General features: G+C 39.0%; 2 protein-coding genes across 6 annotated transcripts in view; both read left to right on the top strand.

The window, feature by feature from the left end:
* The window catches only part of KLHL30 (kelch like family member 30), a 19,280-nt gene extending 15,089 nt beyond the window's left edge, over positions 1–4,191 (top strand). Inside the window, exon 10 of one of the 2 annotated variants that reach the window (XR_015794281.1) lies at positions 1,313–1,447. Coding sequence is in view for 1 of the 2 variants with exons in the window: in XM_088131735.1 (XP_087987861.1) it covers positions 1,313–1,552 (240 nt within the window). In the remaining variant the exon portion in view is untranslated. Of the gene's footprint in view, positions 1–1,312 lie in introns of both variants that reach the window. The other variant, XM_088131735.1, reaches the window with a different exon arrangement.
* A 127-nt stretch (positions 4,192–4,318) lies between these two features.
* Positions 4,319–21,777, top strand: ERFE (erythroferrone). 4 transcript variants are annotated; one of them, XM_088131741.1, is made up of 8 exons: positions 4,319–4,939; positions 11,599–11,712; positions 12,978–13,080; positions 15,213–15,436; positions 18,981–19,089; positions 19,611–19,701; positions 19,983–20,061; positions 20,456–21,777. In XM_088131741.1, exons 2-8 carry the CDS (start codon positions 11,647–11,649, stop codon positions 20,552–20,554), a joined length of 771 nt encoding a protein of 256 aa, XP_087987867.1. In that variant the 5' UTR covers positions 4,319–4,939; positions 11,599–11,646; the 3' UTR covers positions 20,555–21,777. The 4 variants fall into 4 exon arrangements, with proteins under 4 accessions (XP_087987867.1, XP_087987865.1, XP_025032228.1 ...); XM_088131739.1 differs by lacking the exon at positions 4,319–4,939 and adding an exon at positions 4,957–10,159 and having other exon boundaries at positions 11,599–11,667; XM_025176460.2 differs by lacking the exon at positions 4,319–4,939 and adding an exon at positions 4,958–10,159.
* The last annotated feature ends 635 nt before the right edge of the window (positions 21,778–22,412 follow it).

The raw sequence follows: 22,412 nt of genomic DNA, 5'->3' as shown, positions 1-22,412 counted from the left end.
GAAAAATAGTATAGAACTTGTTTATGAAGATTCTCAGTCATCCAGGTGGAATTGTCTGGAGGTTGAATCATGGCAACTAGACATCTTTTCTTTTTTGGTTAGAGACGTTTTGCTACTTGTCCAAGCAGCTTCTTCAGTCTAAAAGATTGGTTGGGGGGACTCCATTAAAAGTCTTCCAGGGTGGCTGTGAGTAAGAAACACAGCCACCCTGGAAGATTTTAATGGGGTCCCCCCAACCAACTTTTTAGACCGAAGAAGCTGCTTAGACAAGTAGCGAAACGTCTGTAACCAAAAAAGAAAAGAAGTCCAGTTGCCATGACTCAACCTCCAGACAATAGTATAGAACTTATTTTTTAAAAAGTTACATTGGAAGAATTTTTACAATATTTTAAAAGCCTACATCAGAAAAATTCTATGTATTGAATAATGAATGTAGGGTGATTTGCATTTTTAAAATGAACATGGACATTTTGACAAATTCAGCCAGAACTGTTCTTTTTACATTTATACAGAAATAATTACACTGACTATTCATTAACTTCCAAGTCTTATGATCTGATAATTAAAATATTTTAAAATTGTGATTCAAATATCTGATAAGTGTCTCTTCCCATACCAGTCCACTGATCTCTGAAGGTCTGTTAAGATGACCATGATTTCCAGAGTTTCATTATGCGTTTACTGAGGAAAGGCATTTTCTTGGGGACACCATGACTCTGGAATAGTCATTTCAAGAACATTGATCTTTGCCTAAAAATGCAGTATTTCTGGTGCCAGTTTAAAACTGATTTAGTTGTCAGGCATTTTAGAGGAATTGTTGTTGGGCTTGGTTTGTGTTAGCATGTTTTGATATTTTTTAATCTGCTATACTTGGTGCAAACAGTTGTTATAAGCAGTTATTACATTTCCAGTTTTATGTATTGTATTTATATATTTAGGTAAATAGTTTATTTCCAGTTTTGTGCACCAATCTGTTTTTAAGACATTTTAAAAACTCTTAAAAGATGTATATAAATAAGATTATGTATATATCAAATCCAGTTTTTCATTTCTTGTGTAATTAGCCCTCAACAGTTTAGTAATCCTGCAAATGATAGGGTCAATGAGTCTTAAAAATAATTTGGGGTATATTCTCATGCAGGTAACAGCATCTGTTTTTTCCTGCCAGCACATGAATGTTCCCCCCCCCACACACACACAACTAGATATAAGTTCTATATGATTGTCTGCTTCTTAATTTACTGCCACTCTATGTATAAATTAAGATATCCTCTTAAAATATCCCAACATGTGATTAATGTAAATCTTACAGGTACAACAGCTTCATACCTTGCATGAAAATGGTGGAATGGTACCTCTTGGCAATAAGCTCTTTGTCACAGGCGGCTACTGGAAAGGTATGGATGGCGACTATCAAGTAGAGATGGAAATGTATGATTGTGCCAAGGATGTTTGGACAAGAGAAGGGTCACTTCCCTGTTTATGGCTCTACCATGCATCTTCTTCTATCTTCATGGATACTTCAAAGTGGAGGGAACTTTTCCAGTTGTGATCACAGAGTTTGGTTTGACATCTCACAGCTCTGACTGAAGGTTTGGAAAAGGAATAACCTTTTTTATTATACTACAGTTTTATATGCTCTTTGGTGTCTCTTAGTTCTGACTTCATAAGAATTATAGCTTTGACACTATAGCCTCTGTTGAGCTGAACCAACTTCCCTACAGTGAATTTCTTCGTTCACAGCAATAGCCTTAAAGCCTTAATTGTAAAAATCTTAGAATAAGCATAACAGTTGTGTTGCTATAAGCGTTATTAGAATACACAGATTCAATAAACTAAGTTAAAATTCCAGCACCTGATTCCAACCAACCAATGTAATGGGTGAACCAGGAACTTAGAAAATTCATCTGTGAAAACATCTGCAATCTTTTAAAATTAGCTGACACTTTCATGAGATTCCAGTGCAAAATACATTATGCATCATATACTTGATATGCTCATGTAGGGTAGTTTCAGTGTGAAAAAGAAAATGGCCCTGCCCAGGGTTAGGCAAGTTTAAATCTTCAGTACTAACTTCATGGATTGGATTGAAGTAAGTATCTGAAAGAGACCAAAAATAATGTGAGACAATTCTAAATTAGAACTAGAATTGCTCAGTACTAATTTTAGATCAGAATGGCTAATGTTGATGTGTGACCTTAGGAATCAAAAACTTTGGGAGACATGCTTCTTAAAATAATCTAGGAATGTTACTTGTATATCTGTTTTTGTCACTGTGGAGCAGCCTTCCCCAATCCCATTGTCATTCAGATGTGTTGGATTTCAATTCCCATGATCCCTAGCCAGCTCAGACATGCCTAGGATCATGGAAGTTGTAGTTGAATATAGCAGGGGAATGCCGAGCTGAAGAAGGCGGTCCTAGGACTAGTTCTGTATCTAAGGAAGTGTGAGCATGCTCAATTTAATTATCCTCATATTTTTATTAATTCCAGCTGTGAAAAGAAAATATACTTCTTCCATGTTGATCATTCTCCAACTGGTCATTATGATAAAAGAGTCTCATTTGTCATTTTTAGTATATATTTCTTTTTTTATTGTTACTGGTGCTTATTATTCAAAGTTTCTTTTGGGTGATAAATACTGTATAATTATAAACTTTGTGCCTCTGTTCACAGTAAGAATATATTTATTGGAGGGGAGGGCAAGAATTTTTTTGTCTTGCAGATATTCTTGAATTTTAGCTTCCTATTTTATGTGCTTGGTATATATGTATCTAAGTAATATCCCTATGCCCTATGAGAGATTACTTTTATTCCTAGTAGAATTTTTAGTCTTGGAAGGTATCATATACTTAGGGGTGGGGAAAAGTGATAGCATTAGCTACAAGAAACCTATTCTTTTTTAAAGGATAATTTTAGACTAATTATTTCTAATTATTCATGCTATCCTGACACTGAATGTTTTAAATATTAATCTGAAAGTGAAAAACCTATGGCTTTCCAAAAGTCATCAAACTACAAGTTCCAGCAACCCTGGTCATTATAGCTAAGAATGGGAAAATTCTGTTCAGTGATAAAACAGTGGAAACCTTATAGGTTTTACAGATCAGAAAATTCGTCATGGGCAGTTGTTAAATTAAATATAACTGCATACTCATAAGGAGCTCAGTTCCAAAATTATTCACATAGCAGAAAGCCCTAACTGGGTTTTACTCATAAGCAAGTGTGTTTAAGATACTATAATCTTAAGGACTTCTCCAGCCTTGTTTCTTCCAAATGCGTAGAGACTGCAATAACCAGAAATTCCACCTGACGTGACTAAAAGGATTCTGGGAGTTGCAGTTCCAACCCAGTGGCAATTGTGGGGAGTCAAAAAAGCCAAGATGCCAATTATAACCTTTTGATCAAAATCCCGCCATTTGCACATGCATGTGTCATTGATACATGCATAAAGTGGTGGGGCTTTCCTTCTACATCTACGACAATCATCTTGCCTTGTCGAACACATCTGGAGGGCACCACGTAGGAAAAGATATTCAACAGCATTACAATGACCACGGCTTATTGTTGCACTGATTTTAAGCACCATGGACAAAATTCAGCAATGAGCCAATAAAGTAAGATGATAATTGTGACTAAGTGAAGCCCTACTAATTTCAGTGGAAATTAGATGCAACTGATTCCTAGGAGATTAGGTCCTCTGTATCTCACACCGTAGACTGTTATTTATGAATAAAGTTTTCATATTTATTTATTGGTAAAGTAAGCCCACTCACCATCTTAAGTTTTGCTATATTTCTGTGATTTTTTTTTACTAGGCATAAAATGTTTCTGAGAAGTGATGCTACATTACTATATATCACAAGCTTATTTTTGCCACAGTATTTATGTTTACAGTTAGATATCACTTTTACTAACAATTGTCTGGAGGAGAATAGTCTGTCTACTGATTGTGATAAAGTACAAAAATGGGCAGACTGATTATTTGATTTTGTAAGATTATTGTGCAATGTAAATGGTAACTTTCAAAAAAGAAACATTTATTTCTAGTCATCCAGCCTGGAAAATAATCTAGGTAGTTTTTAATATCTAGATAGTCCATTAATAATGTACATAAGTAGTTCTCTGTAATTCTTATACTACTGTGAACTTCTCAAAATGGTACTATATCTCAGAATTCTTTTAAATATAAATAAAAAATGAATCCAACTTCAGTGTGACTGGGTTTTTTTGTTCAATTTTTATTTTAATATTTTATGTGCTCTTTGTCTAGTAACTTTATTACTTTTATGAAATTTATCTCTATGATAATCAGTCTCTGTTATGACCATTATTTCAGTTAAAAGTCCTGAAATATTAATTATCACCTACATTGCCTGCTAGTATAAATCAAGCTGAGCAAGATTTGTTTATGTACTTTAACCTAGCTGCTGTATGATGAATATTTTAGTCGCCAGGGAAGGTACACAGGGGATGTGCAATGCTTTGTATTTGATTCCAAAACATTCCTTTAGCATGCAGGGAAGCACAAACACAGCATGTGGCTGCAATTCATGAAGTCGGCTGCATCTGTTTTCAGGATCCCACAGTAGCTGCTTTAATGAGATCCTCAGAAGCACCTTTGGGAAACTGAATTGAAAGCATTGCATGCTCTAATATGCACTGACTTTTGTTTTGAGGACTAAATGGAGTTTTCATTCCCATGACATCATTGGCATGGTCAAGGAAAATAGAAGGAGAAGGGGAGAGGGAACAGCTTGGTTACCTCACTCTGCTGGGAACAGTAGGCCAAGGCAATGACGTGAGAGCTCAAGAATGGAACTTAAGATTTCATTTAGGCATGAAGGAAAAGAGAGAGGGAGAGCCAGACCTTTGGTATAGCTCTGCACATATAGTCTTTCATAGGATTTCTAAGATGTTACCAGTATCTGACCCTGAAGGTAAGAAGGCACCAGGCAAGATAGTTTGCATATTCTACTTGGCAGAACATTTATAGGTTAATGTGATGTAGCTGATATTACAGAGTGTTGAATTCAGAGTGGGGAGACCTTGATCAATTTGGGACTAGTAAATACTTCAAATATGCCTCCTCTCTTGCCCAAAGCCTTGTCTGTGTTAGCTTCTGTGGGATCTCTTTATCCTTCTTTGATTTCTGGGTCTCTGCTTTCGCTGTATAGCATGTATACTGTATATATATATGTTAATGAGGACTGTGTGAAGGAAATATGAGCAAGAAAGAGATTGTAATTTTTAATAATTTCTCACACAAGCACATTTTGTTCTCAGAATGCAAGAACTAGTGTAGTTATTTTCAACCTAGTTTCCTTCAAATAATCTTGGGCTACAATTTTCAGAATATCTAGCCAACATAGGCAGAAAGTCTTATAACTCTAATCCAAACACATCAAGAGGGCCCCAGAATGAAGAAAACCAACAAAGGAATTTCTGTGCAAAACCTTTTTGTATCTCTTCTTTTTGTTTTTTCCTTTCTCTAAATGTGCTTTTGGTAGACTTGACCCTAATTATTCAGAATTATGAAGGAAAATACAGGATGGCTGAATAATTCAGGGGAGATATGGGGAAGCTAAAGCATAGCTTTATTCCCAGGTGGTCCAGCTATAACACCCATAATTATAGGCACATCCACATGTAGTGCTCAGCCTCTTGCAGAACATCTCATTAACCATTTCTTGAGGACAGGAATGCACCATATCATTCTCAACCTGTCCCAGCCCACTATAAAGGCAACTTAACACCAAAAGTAGTGTTTTCTGCTTTCTGCCAGCATATGTAGTGCTGTGTGATCTGCCTGCTGCATTTCATTTTGCTGTAGACAACGTTTCTGCTCTAACGTCCCCCTATGAGCTATGACAGAAGCACCCCCTCCCCTCCAATTACTAGCCACTGCCCTCCACAGACGTTTCATTCTAAGCTGCTGGGCTGCCTGCCTCCTTCTGAAGAACCTTCCCATGGCAGACTGGTGAAAGGTTGGGTCCTCTTTCTTTTTTTTTACAGATTCACTGGTGGATTGGTAAAAGGCTTCCCCCAAGTTCACCACTGAAATCAAGAGCCATGGTAACTGTGATCTGGACAGAACCCCTAACCAGCATTGTTGCCAAAGCTCAAGAATGGATTGAAATCCAGACAGCAGTTTCTTAAGTTGGCTTCATTTCCAGCCAGTTTCAGCACAGGAAACAAGCAGTTTGTGGCTGCCATGTATAAAAGCCCTATGGCTCCTTCCAGTTTCACACAGAACACATGCTTTTCTTCTTTACTAATGATGAACAGGAGGGGCTTTGGGAAGCAGGAAAGGCCTTTATTGAGGCCCTGAAGACTGGTGGGAATAACCTGGTGGGCAGAGTAAGCAATTTTACATGTCTGATAACTGAGAATCAAACCAACAATGTTCATGTTTAATATGCAGCATGAAAAAAAAATATTGCATCCAAAAGTGCTGGCTTCTAGTATTGCAAGAGTAATGCAAAAGGAATATAGTACATTTCTTTCTGTTAATCCCTTTCAAATGTTTTCTGCCTTTTAACTATTTCTCTTCTATTCAGTGTAATGTGAATGAAATTATGTACTGTATACCACCCCCAGAGCTAATGCACATTCCCTTAATTCTGGGTAGTTGCTATAATAATAGAAAGCAAATGAGCACTGCCACACAGTAACACTGCCATTCTTCAGTTGATCCAGAGCATTCTGAAGGCAGCCATAAGATCATTCTCATTCCTGCTGATCTCAGCATGATGAGAAAAAGGAACACCATGAACCAATTGGTGCTTCCTCCACTGACCCAAGAGAAGAATGAAAAAACCCTGTCATTCAAGTGGTGCCTCACCCACTCAGTTATGGTAACTCCTGGAGTAATAAAAATACTTTCCCTTCCCCCAGGTTTTCAGTTCATGCTATATGAAAAAAAATCTAAACTGTTGGTATGAGGATAAAGCTGCCTTGTAATCAAGACTTCATTATTTCTGCATATGAATTCCCATTTAAAGCTGTAATGATGAAACAATACTGTAGTTTTGCAGCTTATCCCAACAGCTGCAATCAAGGTTGTGAGTTGCAGTGTGGAATCTCTGTGTATGAGGGTAATGTGTGTGTCTGTGTGTGTGTGTGAGAGAGAGAGAGAGAGAGAGAGAGATGGCTCAATTAAGCTCAGAGGCTGGGCTATCCTGAGACACTGAGGGACAAGAATCCAAGGCAAGCTGTTAATATGACCAGGGAAAATCAAGGTATTTTGTTTCTGTTTTTACTGCAATTATAAAACTGAGTAGAAACTGACTAGAAGCATTAAGATCACATTTGCTGATATTGTAGGAGGACAGCCATGTTAGTCCTCAGTGCCCAAAAAAATCAGGAGGAGTCTAGTAGCACCTTTTCAACTAATAAGTTTTATTAAAAGGTATAAGCTTTTGTGAGCTGCAATTCACTTCATCAGATTTGGATCACTAAATTTCATTTCATCAGATTAGATAACTAAAATGTGTTATTTGGAAAAGGTGCTACCAGATTCCTCCTGATTTTTTGCTGATATAGCCTCCTGTGAAATCTACTAGAGAACTCCAAATTTAGCTAGTCCAATCTCTCCTGCAACCTAAACCAACATGGTCAGGAAGAGCAATGGCTGGAGGAGAGGGAACATGCTCCTAGCAGCCTGAAGTGGCCAACAGGGACTAGACAGCCTCTGACCACATTGTTGGTGAAGTGTGCTAGATTGTGCCCAGAGTATAAATTGTGTTGGGAGAAGAGGGAAAACTGGAATAGCTGAAGGTGACTAAGCTGCCTTTGCTGGGAGTGGGGAATTAGATGAAGGCAATAATGTGAGGAGTTGTCAAAGAGAAATGGTTTATCAGGGCAGGGTAGTTCCATGGTTGGAGATGAGGATGAGCCCTTTAATGTGGCTGTCTGGCTGTGCTCAAACAGCTTCCCATGGAGAATGATGCATCAAATTAGCACCAAAGCCGCATGAGGAGGGGCCCTCTGAATTCTGAGGAATGGGAAGGCTGTATATATTCTAATCCTCCTTTGACAGACCCATGGACAGACCCTAACCATAATTTCTATTACTTTTAGTAATATTGGAATTCTGACTTGCTTGAAAGGCAAGAGCCATAGAAGTTTCTGTGGTGGAAGAAAGGCGCTTCTATGGTTGCATCAGATCTTCGAAGTTGAATTTTCTCTGTCCTCAGAACATGAGTGCTCAGACATAATATGGCCACTAGCATGTATGCTTAGAGACCATTAGAATTCTGGAGAATTCAGAATCCCTTTTGCCACTCTTATTTTGACCCTCCAAAGGAATGATATGGGTTATGATTGCATTTTCCCTCTTTCTCTTTCCTGCTGTATTCCTTAGAAAAGCCTCAAAGGAGACACTTAAACAATTTAAGATGGAGTATTGGGAAGAAAGCATTTCCTGCAATTATGCAAAGGTCCACAAGACTTTGGGCAATTCCTCCATTGGAAGTCTCCATTTTACCTCATTCAAGTGCATTTTCAGTTATTTTACTAAATCTATGCAAAGGATTGGACAGGTCAGATGTGGGAGTGGGAAACTTCTCTTCCATTCAGCTCCTTAAGTAAACTAAACTTGAGATTTAAAATGCAAAAATTGATTATTTCTGAAACAACAAAAATAACAGGAAAACTTATTAGTAAGCTTCTCTTGTATGCAATGGCTTTTATTGTATTTGTTATTTTGTTATTCCTGCTTTTGCTTTAGTTTTTATCTGCAGTTTTGTCTCTTATTGATTGATTCCATTTTCTTTATTTTCTTGAATGGACTACATGCTAAATGAGTTAGGACTGACAAATGAAAGATTGGAATGAAGGTCAAGAAATGGGACATATTTTAATTATAACTATATACTACACATAACACAAGATAGATACTGTAGATTTTAGATTAAAAACAAAACAGCATTAGGATGTATCAAAAGGAACATAGCATGGGATGTGTCATGCCCTAGAATCCCTTCAGCCACCAGGTCTCCCAGATTAAGCCCCCTTTCTCTCAGCCCCAACCTAAGCAGACTCTGTAAAGTAGCAACAAAGCCAATACAACCATCTGCACTTCATGTTAACCTGCAAGCTGCTGAAATTTCACAGAGCCACTTTTAGTACATACCTACCTCCTTGTTCTCCTGCCACCAGATGCTGAGGAGCTTCTGGATGGGCTCTGCTTTTGTAATTTGCTCCTGATGCCAAGAGGTGGCTCTCTAAGACAAGGACCATTCTGGTGAGGCGGGGAATTCAAGCTTATTAAAGGAAGGGAAGCTGGGCAAAGATATTCAGACAGGAGCAGAGTGGCAGTAGGGATGTAATCAGACAAGCATATAAGCACCTGGTTTGAAAAAGAGAGAGCACTGAAAAGACGTTGGGCCAAGCACTCCTAGGCAGCCAAAGCTATGAATGGAGCCATCATGGGACTTCTGTGGTTTTGATACAATTTTATCTATGCTCTGACTGAGGACCCAGGAAAAAGAGAGCAAACAGCTTCTGCACCATCTGGATGAGCTAACTCCTCTAAGGACAGCCTGGAACTCCTGATTTCTGCTACTTAGAGAGCTGCTTCTGAGGTGGTCCTGTGATGACCTATTACCCATCTTTAACTCTGAAAGAAGAAATTGCAATTCTCTTTCTGATCCAATGATCTGGTGCAATTGATCCGGTGCAGTGTGTGTTAGTTGTTTTTTTAAGTCTTACTTTTTTACAAGCTTTCTTTTTTTTTTTTTTTTTTTTGAGAAAAAGGTTGATATTCTTGGACAAGCCTGCTGTGAAAAAAATAAATTGAAGATACATTGGATAACTTCTTGCAGTTAATATTCCTTTGTGGAATTTTCACAGGTATACAGGCTGCTGTATATTTTTTGAAGGACTGCAAATTAACCTTGTCTTTCTGCTCCTGAGAAGTTCCCAGCCATATCTAATTCTAATTCTCTATATAAACCAAGTGTGCAGTTATGTACCAGAATATGGCTAAGCCCTTCCTTTCTGGCTGCCCACTTCGATTTTTGGCCATGGGTCTACTAGCAATGTTTTTTTGTGTTAGTACTGTGGAAAATGAGGAACGTGAAAACAGAAGGAACCAGGAAAAGACATCCCGATGGAATGAAACAAGCAGTCTTCCCTTGTCATCATCCCAGGATTCAGTAAGAATGTTTCATATGCTACTCCCTTCTTACTAACTGAAGGCTTCTTCCACCTCATCTCTTAGTAAAAATTGAAAATTCTCCCTTGATGTTAGCCCTACAATGGATATGGCATAGAAATAACATTGGGATAGACATTAGAGAAAGCAAAATAGTGCTCAATTATCAAAGTGAATTTTGCTTCTAGATGTTGTATGGTGAGCAATTTGCATACAAAAGTATGTCTTTCAGTCTATCTTGTCATAGTCATAATTGATTCTTATAGGAATTTATATATGCTAACTTGGAAATAAGTTCCATTGAGTGTGATGGGACTTTCTTATTAAACCATTATAGAGTTGCACTGAACTTTATTGGAAAAAAAGCATTTTATTTTTCTACCTGGCTGGCCTTATCTAAGCTCAGAAGTTACAAAGGGAGAGCTCTCATTAGTACTTGTATGAGAGACCACCAGGTAATTCTGGGATTGTAGACTAGACTGAAAAGATTATCTATCTATCTCTGTCATCTATCATCTATCTATCTATCTCTATCTAGCACCAGTTTCATTCTGTTGCCAAGAAAACTATATGGCAGTATCCTGAAATCACCAGACTTTGAACTCAACTTAAAGGAGACTTTACTTAAATAAACTACCACTGTTCCGACTAGTGGCTGTAGTATGGCTACAGACTTAGTTTTTTGTATGAAGAGATGTAGAAGATACTCAATGTAATTATTTCTGGCTGTGAGGAAATTGGGGTCACTTTGAAATATTATTCTTTCCAGTCTGGAACACTTAAAATTTATGGATCAGGAAATGTGAACATGTTTGTTTGAGGAGAAAGGAAATAAAGAGGGAGAACTTTGTATCAATACTAAATCATTTTGAGAATTATAAAAAAGACAATTTAAAGAACCTCACTGAGCCTATGTATTTATCTGATATGTTCATTAGCAATGTTTTATACTACCTATTAACAATAGTAGAGAGCAAAAATTTCTCTAAGTTAAAAATGTAAATGGAAAGTATATCTTCAAAGATGACAGCTTCATGTATGTTTTGAGAGACAAACAATGCAAAACCCAATCTTATCAATCATCCTTATGAAAAGAACTTGCAAATTCTCTTTTGGGTAATGGGGGACAGCAATCTAAACAGATAGTGCAGACCAGTCTTCCCCAATTTAGCAACTTCAAGGTTTGCTCAGTTTCTACAATTTTCAGCCAGCATGGCCAACCGATTGGAAATGTTGAAGAATTATATTCCAACAAACATGGATAGCAGTAGGTTAGGAAAACTAGCCCAGGTGGCAAAGAATATTCTGACTCATATCTGGAACAGCAGAAGATGTCGCTTTTTGAAATACTGTTGTCTTCCCAGGTTGTCTACATTTTGTCATGATCCTATATAGCTGCTTTGTTTAATTTTTTTTTAACTTTCTTTTCATTACACAAAGGAAAATACTGCAGAAAAGATTCGTAGCTCTGATTCTCGGAATGCCTGGATGCTCCTTGTGAACAACGAGGTGAGGAGCAAAAAAATGAATAAAAATAAGTCCAGAAAGATTAAGGTAAGCAATTTTAACCACGCTGCCCATGTTTTGATATGGCCTATCTTTGAAGTCAACTCAAAGTCCTGTTCCCACAACCTCAGCCACTAACCCAGTCAAATCTCCTTATCAATTCTGATAACACACTATCACAAGTCATCATTCTGAAAATATAGAGTCCTGGCCACTTTTTCCTAGAATTGACATGAGTGTTTGAACCACAAAAGTACCACATGGGTATGTTGGTCCCTTCTCCATTGGCTAGACAAGCAGAAGTAGGTGTGGCTTGGCCACTACAGCTAATCAGTGTTTAAAGGATATGTTCTGTGCTGGCCAAGTTTGGCAGTGAATCCTGGTTCAATTTTTTACCCACTCTTTTCTCCAGCTTTTTTTTTTTTTGGGATAACTTACTATGTGAAATGAGACAATTGACAGCTTTTAGGTATTCACACAACAAGACCAGGTAGAATTAATTAACTGTGTGCATGACTGTATTGCTCTGTCCCCAGCCCAGCAGGGTTAAGTCACAGATTCTTTTGAATTCAGAAGCAGTGACCACACCAGTGTGAATGCTTAAGGCTTTATTCCAAGGCAGTATAAGGAAATAACATAATCACATAATATGAGACAGCAATCAGAGAATATATAGGAATACTGAAGAACCCAACATGCCATCAAAGAATATTAACACAAGACAACAATTAAAAATATTCAAGAATACAGTTAGACAAAGAAAGACCTTAGACCCTTTCTGCCTGCCAGGGAACCCCAGAGAGAGGACAGCAGACAGACCTTCAAAAGCTAGCAAACACTCAACACCCACCCAGTTAGGTCTGCATGAAAGTTCCATCCCATGGGAGTTATAACGAGCTTATACATGCTCTGAAACATAATTAAGCATATCTGTTTTTCAATTTTTATTTATTTTATTTATCATATTTATATAACCACCCATTTCACACAAAGTGACTCTTTTCAATGGTCAAATCTCACTGGATTTTACCAGCACAATTTGTGAATCTGTTTAGGATTCACACTAGTTAATTCATATGTGGGTGAGGGGTGCAGGAAGAGTAGTTCAGATACTACAGTTGATATTGTATACCATTTATAAAACTGTTCCTGTGTCAGAGAGATTACAAAATGTTTTGAAGCTGATTAATTAAGAGAGAGACAAACATGAATTAATGAAATGGGGGCCAAGAAATGGACAATAGGAGGTAAAGGGTTTTGTGTTTGGACCTAAAGAAGCAGAATATAACTATTGTGGTGAATTTGGGTTCTAGTTTGCCATTCCAGGCCCGTTGGAGCCTGCAGAACCCCCACAACTTCCTCAAGATACTATTACTCAGGAGGAGTTGCTGAGAGAATTCCAGCTGCTGCTCAAAGGTACAGAACAAAAATTACTATACTCCAACAAGTATACTGTGGTACACCTAAATCCAAATATAAAAAACAAATGTGGATGAGTTGATATCATGTGTTGATAGTTTTGTTTTTGTTTTTAATCTGTGCTCAGTCGTTACCGACTCTGCGGTGACTGCTTGGACGAGTCCTTGCAGTTTTCAAGGCAAGGTGTTTCGGAAGTGGTTTGCCAGAGCCTCCTTCCGAGAGCAGAGCCCAGCTGGCGAGTGCAGGAGGCGGGGTTTCCATTGCTTCGCGCCCTTTATGGGCGCGCGCGGTTTTTCGCGCTTACCAGCAACTGCTCCCGACTCCTTTTTTGCAAGGCGCCGCCAGCATTTTTCCTCCCACTCAAGTGAGAGTACCCATTTATCTACTCACGTGAGTTTTCAAACTGTTGGGTTGACAGGAACTGGGGAGGAAACAAGAGCTCACCCTGTTAACGGGAAGGCTGGACTCAAACCGCTGAAGCGTCGACCATTTCTGGCCGGCAACTTTCAGCATCATTAAGCCACTGTGCCACCGCGTCCCCTTGTGTTGATAGTATGGTTATCTTAATAGGACTCCTGGGGGATAAACCATTTTAAATTCCTTTTACAAGGACAAATGATATTATGGAATGGCTGGAGTAGATGGAAGTTGGGGTAAGGAAGACCAGATATCGTTCAGGCTTTTGGAGGCTCATTCACAATTTATAAAGTGCAGTGTGATTGGTCAGTTACAAGGGGACTGTGCTATGAATCCTTAGGAATTTTGCAGTCCAAATAAGACACTGCTGCCCTGATTCTTAAATTGTGAGCTTTGATCAGGACATGTTCTGGATAGATTGCACAAAGAGGGCCTTTAAGATGTAGGTCTGATTGACCCTCTCATATGTCAGGCTTAAAATCTGTTCAAGCTCATGCTATTTATATAAATTTGTATTAAATATCAAAATACAATTGGCATTGGTTTATTCTATTTTCTTTTACACCGGATCAAAGTAGAGCTAGAAAAGTAGAATTAATTTGCAAGTGCTTTCAAAAGAATATACCTTATTTCTACTTCAAAACATTGCATAACTAGAGATGCTTAGCATTTGCCAACTTCTTAGCTGGTCTTTAAAATGGTGGTGGTGGTATAGCATGATCATATTCAGATTTTCCCTTCCTCTACCACTACCAAGTAGAATAAAAAGAGGTGAAACCCACTGGGAATCTCTGAGGACCATATTCTGAATAAGTTTACAATTTGTAAATCAGCCCTTTTGAAGCTGGCTGGTGAGCTATTTTTCTATACTGGATATTGGATTGGGCGGGGGGGAGCTTGCTTAGTTAGCCCTCCATTCTTTCCTCCTCAGCTCTGCTTATTTGACTATACAGAATTCTGTGTACTTTCCTCCAATAATTCCTAATAGCATGTGGTTACCAGGCTAGAGCTGATATACCACCCTATTCTGGGAGTGATATTTTATGTTTTATCTGATCTCTCCAGATGTTGTGGAACTGCAACTCTCTAATTAGGAATTCTGGCTATTGTAGTTCCAGCATGTCTAGAAGCAACCAGATTGATGAAGACTGTAGAGCATAATAAATGAGGTATCTGAATCTCTGAAGAACCTTGTAGCCCAAAGTATCAGAGACTCAGAACCCTGTTCAGGCAATGCCCTCCCATGCAGAATTCAACATGTAAGGAGCAGTGAGCAGCCCCTCCTCTTTCCAAACTGTGATGGTGTCATCACCGAAGAGTCACACTGTAAAGCACTGTTTCTCAACCTTGGCAACTTTAAGAATTCCCCAGCCAGCAGAATTCCCCTGCTGGCTGGGGAATTAAAGTCCACACATTTTAAAGTTCCCAAAGTTGAGAAACACTGCTGTAGACTTGCTTTTCAGTGAGGTAACCAGCTTGACTTGGATAGGGGAATGGCTGTTTACCTCTCTTTGTGTGCTGAACTCTGCATGGGAAGGTATTGCCTGAAGAGGACCTCCATCAGTTTTTGCTTCAGAAACAGATAAACACATTCAATTGTACCCTGACAATAAAAACAAAAAAACAAAACAAAATCAAGTGAACCATATTTTGTGAGTAAAATATAATGGGGCCCATCTTTGTCATAAATCTTTGTATTTTTGACCACTCAGGAATAATCAGGGAGCAAGAAAGGATCAATGTGAAAACCACCAGCAAAAACTGCCAGCATGGAGAAGATAGCGATGGAAAAGAAGAGAATTTATTTCCCCAGATAAGCATCCCTCTGATAAAAAGCAGGGAGCAAGGACGAGTTGAAGCAGCATTCCACTGCCAGACCCGGAAGAATATTTCAGTAAATCGACGATCCCTTCAAGAACTTCAACTTTATTACATAGTGAGTAACAAAAGGAAAGAGGTTGGATAGCTCTACTTCTGGTGCACAGTTCAAATGAGGCCTTACGTGCTAGAATGAGAGCGTAGTAACAGCCTTAAATCAGATTGCATCTGTGTGGACTCTCTCTGCATGTGGATCCTGGAAAGCTCCATGGTTTTCAGAGAACTCCAGGAGACAAAGTGGCAGAAGAGATGACTAGAGAACCCCTGGAGAAGAACAAAGAGGGAATTGAATCAAGCACGGGTAAAAGCCCTTTAAGGACTATCTCCTGGTAATAACAGTGACAAAATGTCATTATTTTTCCACTCTTATCACATCTGCAGATAGCCAGCCAGCAGCCCTGTTCAACGGTCCTTCCTAGATAAGCCTGCAAGGCTGCTGTGAAGACTATTTGAGGCATCTGTCAGATAAAATTACTTGGATTCATTCTAAGTTGTACTTTATGCATGTTCTTTAAGTTGACCAAGGCATGGTCTGGCTTAGTTCCCTGGAAAGTGTTCAAGCTTGCTAGTTGTGAGGAAGTAGAGAGAGGCTCTAAGTGTGTATTAGATCCATGTCCCTTCTAGCTAGTTAAAGCCTCATAGGAGATGATGGGTGGTTTGATCCAGGCAGTGGTAAATATATCCTTGAGAGAGGAGGTGGTTTTGTCCATTCTTAAAGAGGTGGTGGATCATCCCCTCCTCAAGAAACAACTGCTATATCCCATTTTTGTCCTGGCCTCAATTGTTGAAAAGGTTGTCGGCTTCAGAGTACACTGAAAGAAATGGATTATCTGGATCTTTTTCAGTTGGTTTCAGACCAGGGTACAGTAATGAGCTGGCATGGATTGCATTTGTGAATGATATCTAGTGGGATGGGGATGGGGTATCTCCCTGGCCTTCCTTGTTCTCTTAGCAGTTTTTGATTCCATTGATCATAGTATCCTCATGGACTAGCTTTGGCAGTTGAGTGGAGGGCACAAAGTTGTAGCACTTCTCATTTCTCCAGGGCCAGTTCCAGCTGGTGTTGTTAGGAGAGGAGATAACTAGTCCTAGATCCCTACTTTGTAGGGTTAATCAGGGTTTTCACTCTCTCTCCACTCCTATTAACTTCTACCTGAAGCTACTGGATAGGATTGTCCATCGGTATGCAGTTACATATCATCAGAACAAAGAAAGTATCTTCATTCTTTCACAACTCCTGTTTGAAGAGTGGGTGGCAGTGATAGTGAGGAGAGCCTTTGCACAAATCCATCTTGTGCACCAATTGCACGCATTCCTGGTTTTGGAAGCCCTGTTCACAGTCACTCACACCTTTGGTCATCTCCTGATTGGCCTACTGCAACCCACTCTATATGACATTGCCCTTGAAGAACCATCCACAAGGTACAGCTGGTCCAGAATGCACATGGACATACCTTGATGGGCTCAATGACCTGCATTGGCTTCCAGGTGCAATTCAAGTGCACCTTCAAAGCCTTTCATAACATATGGCTGGCTTACTTGTGGGACCACCTATTTCCAATTATCTCTATCTCCCTCCCACAATATCCAACAGGCTGAGCATGTTCCAAGTCCCTTCCATAAAATATTGTTCTCCCATGGGACCTAAGAGTGCCTTCTCTGTCATGACACCAGCCTTTTGGAATAGCATACCCTTGAGATTCAGATGGTCCCAAACTTGCTGGCCTTTCATAAGGCCCTGACACCTTGGGCCAGGTTGCTGGTCAGTCTGTCCATAATTTTTAGAATATTAAATGATAGGGCTTAGTTATGCTTGTTAGAAAATTACTGAGGGTAATATCTAGTTTAGTTTACACTTAGCACACTCCCCGGTCAGTCCCTATTCAGATCAGAGCAAGCACACACAGAGTTCAGCTAGCAAAAAAATATGACTTGATGTTTATTTATTAAACATCAACAAGTATCAAAACAACTGGCAAAAATGGGATGAAAAGCAGTCAAAACTAGGGATACAGAGAGACATGAACAGGAAAGAATTTATACTTTCTACATGTTTATAACTATCAAAAGGCACAGAACTTTCTAGAGCCACTGGAAACAACACTTTGGATAATGAGCATCTGGTTATTCCAGCTTTAACTTTTTTACATACAGAAGAGCAGCAGAATAGAAATGGAAAATAAGGCACCAGGTGATCCCTCCTCTATTCTGAACCATTATAGAAACAATTTGGTGGACAGGGATGATGTATCCAACATTGCTAAGTTCTCTTTTGTGTTGCTTTTTATCTTGCTGTTTAAGTTTTGGCTTTAATCATGGCTGTTAGCGGCCATGACTCAAAATTTGCAAGTTGAGCAGCCATATAAATTGATTAAATCAATCAGTCAACTCTTGCATTGTCCCAGGCCTATGTATGTCAAGGAAGAAGGGGGATGTTTTTTACTAAGTGCTTCTAAATTAAGATAGGCAATCTATGGGCTGCATGGGGCTCCCTGCCCCTATTTGGCAGCCCATTCGCACCTTAAGATTGCACCTTTGAGTTTGGCAGCATGAGTGGGTTTTTTGCCCTTCATAAAACATGCTAAATGGGTTGTTACGTTTCTCCATCAAAAAGAGCAAGTGAGTAAAGATTACCTTGCTAAAACTAAAGAAGTGCCTGGTGGAAGAAAAACCAAAGCCCTAAAAGCTCACTTTGCTGATGGAGAGATTTCTGATTACTAAACTTGTCATTTGTCCTGCTTTGGCACATTATTTGTATTTATGTTAATCATTACTGACTTAAAGTCCCATTAATTCTTAAGAATGTGCTCAGAATAAATCTGGGTCCAACCTGCTATTCCCAACCATGATTATACTAACAAATATGTGTTCACAAATAACTGATACTTGGGCCCTGTTCTCTGCAGCACTCTTTATTATTTGAATATCCCCATACAGAACAAGGAAGCAGAAAATATGGTACAAACATTTCTTACCACTACAATGGTCTTTGTGGTAACTTTTTTCCTTGCCTAATTATTGTTACAATATCTTGTCTGTCCCAATCACATAGAAGGGAATTTTCATTAGCCAGCCTCAGCGTTTTGCCACTGATGATCTTAGAGGGAAGGTCAAATAATATGGCACAATCAGATGAGACAATTAAAGCCAGTGTTTTTCATACTTAGCAACTTTAAGATGTGTGGACTTCAACTCCCAGAATTTCCCAGCCAGCATGCTGGTGGGGAATTCTGGGAGTTGAAGTCCACACATTTTAAAGTTGCCAAGTTTGAAAAACAGTAAGTAAGACCACTTCCGGCACGCAACTGCATTTTCTATCAAGCATGCCCCTATTAACTTCCTGCTTGGGCTGGTCTGATGAGGAGAATGCTGCAATTTTCATGGCAGGGTTGCCAAATTCTGTGATTTTGATTCCTATGAGATGGCTGTGGATTTCACATTGAACATCCCAACTGCATGATTTATTTGTGCCTGGATGGTCTTTGAGCTTTCCACTTCCCTTTCCCTTTGTTTTTATTTGACCATATTGTAATATATTTAATATTTTGATTTTTGCAAATACATTTTAACTAAATGACCCTTTCTTGTTTGCTTTGTACTAGCCTAAAAAAGAGGAGCTATTCCATCGTGGCCTAGGTCTAAACCTTAACAATGGTCAATATATGGCCCCTGTCAGTGGATATTACATTTTCAGTGCCAGACTGTATGTTGGTAAGTGCTTAACTCGAAATAAATAACACACTGCTGGCTTCTTCATTGTACAAACTCTAGACAATCAAGAATTGGCAAGATATTATTTTTACTTTATCAAAGAAATTATCTATAAAAACAGACAAAAACATAATTCTGCTCATAGAAGAATGGTGGAAACTGACCTCACCTGAATTTTTTAAAATTGGCAATACTAAATCCCAAGGAGATTTAGCATCAGGGAGAAATTTGGCAGTAATGGATGATATAACAATTACTAGCAAAGTCATAGAAATATGCATCTTGGCTAACTCAGGATTGGAATGGGCAGATCAGTTTGTTCAAACAGATCTCAGTGTTTTTTCAGACAACAAATAGCCACAAGAACCACAAAAGACTAGTTTGTGCATCATGCAGTATGACGGGCACCGGAGTAATAAGCACATTAGAGCAACGCCCTTAGTAATGTCCCGCTTCTGTGGCCATTTCCCAGTTGCTGGCACTCACTGCGGCCCAGCCTGATTCTTTCTCACCTGTTGCAGTTCCTGAAATCCATTCCAAAAGATGCCAGCCACGGGCCCGAGATCGCCTGCGCTTGCTGATCTGTGTTGAGTCACTCTGCCGCCAGAAAAGGTGAGTGCTTGGGACAGAAATAGTTTTATGTTGAGAAAGCATCTGTTTCTCAGTTTTGCTGCATCTTGGCCTGCCTATGTCTCCCAATGTTGGTAATCATTAATTACCTAGGTGGCTAATTCCCATAACCTCTTATCTACAACTAAATGGGTTTATAAAAGAAATGTAGTGGGAAGTGAGATTGGATGTGGTTTTTAGCGCAAACAGGGCAATTAAAAAGGGGTCATTTTGTGTTCTGGCATCCATTGCTTTTAATAAAGATCCTGTTATCTTACTTTCAGTTCTCTGGAAACAGTCAGCACTTTGGACAAAAGCAGTGAATATTTCACTATTTCAGTCAGTGGAATTCTCTTTCTGCAGGTGAGTCTACAGCCAGCCAGCAAGCATGCTAAAAACTTAGAGTTTCAGGAATATCCAACTTTAAGTGGAAAGTTGTTTTTTTTTTTTTAAGGCTAAGTTTTGTGACATGAGGACGGTAGAGGCCAAACTCTGGCAAAAGTCTACCCCTTGTTTTTTTTCTCTTCAAAATGTGCTTTAGAAACTACGTAAGGCCAACTAAATTCAAGGTTTGTGTTCAATTCAGTGTCAGAAGTTATCACACATCATGCCCAGCATAATGTGGCTTGCTTATATTTGGCTTAGCATGTTATATGAAGCTAGTCAATTTAGCTCTTTAACAAACCATGATTAAAAGACCATATGGTTTAGTACAGTGTGTGAACGTAGTCACTCACTTTGACTTTCTCTATTGCAGGCTGGCCAATATGCTTCAGTTTTCGTAGATAATGCTACAGGATCTTCCTTCATTGTACGAAGTGGGTCAGACTTCAGTGGTGTCCTCTTGGGTATCTGAGTGACCCAGAGCTGCTTATTTTTAAGCTGAAATCCTGCCTTTAATCAGCTCTAAGCTAAGCCTCTCTTTTTTGGTCAAGTGAAGTTGGACTCCCTAGAAGGAAGCACACCCTTCTGAAAAATCTGATTGTAGAAAGAGTTCAGCATGTGGCAAAACATCCAAAGGAAGCAAGACCACAAGTGACATTTGACTGAAGATAACATATATTACTCTAGCACGAAAGGTCTGAAATTTGACCCTTCAGTTTTCTAGTTTACTTTTGGAGGTGGCTCTCAACCCTACTTGAATCCTGAAAATATACATTACATGCTGTTCCTGCCACAACAGAATGATTTTGTCAAAAGTTTATATTTCCTGAAGATACTATCTTATCAGCTCATAGTCTTTCATTAAGGATATCAAATACTCCTACCCACTCTGCATATATGTTCTTACAGAAATCCTCATGTGTCTAAGTTTTTGTTCATTTTATCCTACCTTTTTTCCAAGAGCTCATGATGATAAACTCTCTCCTCCAATAATCACCCCCACCAATATCTTTATGTTGGGCTGAAAGTTCATGTCAGGCCTAAAGGTACCTCATGAGCTTCCATAATAGAGGATGGACTTCAGTATGAATCTTCCTGGCCCCATGTCTAAACCACTGCCCTACTTTAACCAACTTGTGAAATGTCCTGCTTTGTATGGTACTCCCTGCCTGATGACACTCTACACATTACGTAAATTACCATCAACCACATTTGGCACAGTTATTATAGTAGTACTGGGTTGCTTATAAATGCTGCTAACCCTATAACCTGTTGCCTTAAATCCATCAGATTACATTGTTTTGATGCACTAATTCCAATTAATGGAGGAAGGACAGATGCTACTCATTTTGCATTTAATTCCTAATTTTATCAGAACAAGTTTATAAAGTTACATGCTCAGGCATCCATTGATGGCCTGATACAGTGAGGGAACTTCTCTTTCGGAGTAATGGTCTTTACGTTCTTTGAGGCTACCAGAACTGTAGGGTGATATCCAAGAAAACCAACACAGCACAGCACCACCCTCTAGTCCTACAGCCACACTGGCACGTAGGCAGATTTTTAAGCCATTTCTCTATTTTAATTTATGTATCAGAGAAATGCAGAGGACACACCCTTATCTATTTCAGCCTGAGAGTCACTTATGTAACTGCTGCTTTTTCATAATCATTTTCTACAAGCAAATGCAGAAATTTTTTTTAGCAAAATAGATGGTGAAAGAAAAGAGACTTACAGGCAGCAGGCAGGCATCAGCTCAGTTTTGAACACAAGTTGGCTTCTAGGTCCTCAGTAATCCACGTATGGGCAAGTCCTAGTTCAAGTTAGATCAACTCAAATATTCAGGAAACTCAGGAATCGTGGCATCTTTGGGTCTTCCTTTCCCTAAAAACACCCAACTACGAGGCCCAGGACTGCTAGTGATTCTTGATGATAATCCAACTTTCTACATGCAAGAGTTTTTTTTTTTTCCTTTTCCATATAGACGAATTTCTAATAAGCTACTGCTCAGAATTTGAAAAGAAAGAACATAAGAATAGGAGAAAGCCAGAATTCAATGCCACTTCTAAAGACCACCAGAGGGCAGAAGCATCTGCAGAACATTTAGAGTTCTAGGCACCAAACTGATTAAGCTAAGGACTATAATAGTTCTATTTTAGGAAAAGCACATTCTCAGTAAGTTGTGCACCCACCCTTCTTATTCTGGAAATGCTAATGGCTTGATAAGGCCAAGGTACTGCCCTGCAGCACAATCAATCATACGCAAATTGCAGCTCTCTTATATACTTACATATTTACTAATGTATGGGGGGGGGCATGCATGCATATAT

The sequence above is a fragment of the Python bivittatus genome, unplaced genomic scaffold (assembly GCF_059951505.1).
Source record: "Python bivittatus isolate LINGU-HERP-01145 unplaced genomic scaffold, Pbiv_v1 ctg000980_np1212, whole genome shotgun sequence".
Taxonomy (NCBI): domain Eukaryota; kingdom Metazoa; phylum Chordata; class Lepidosauria; order Squamata; family Pythonidae; genus Python; species Python bivittatus.
Note: the sequence above shows the minus strand (reverse complement) of the source record. Positions and strands in the feature narration are given on the sequence as shown.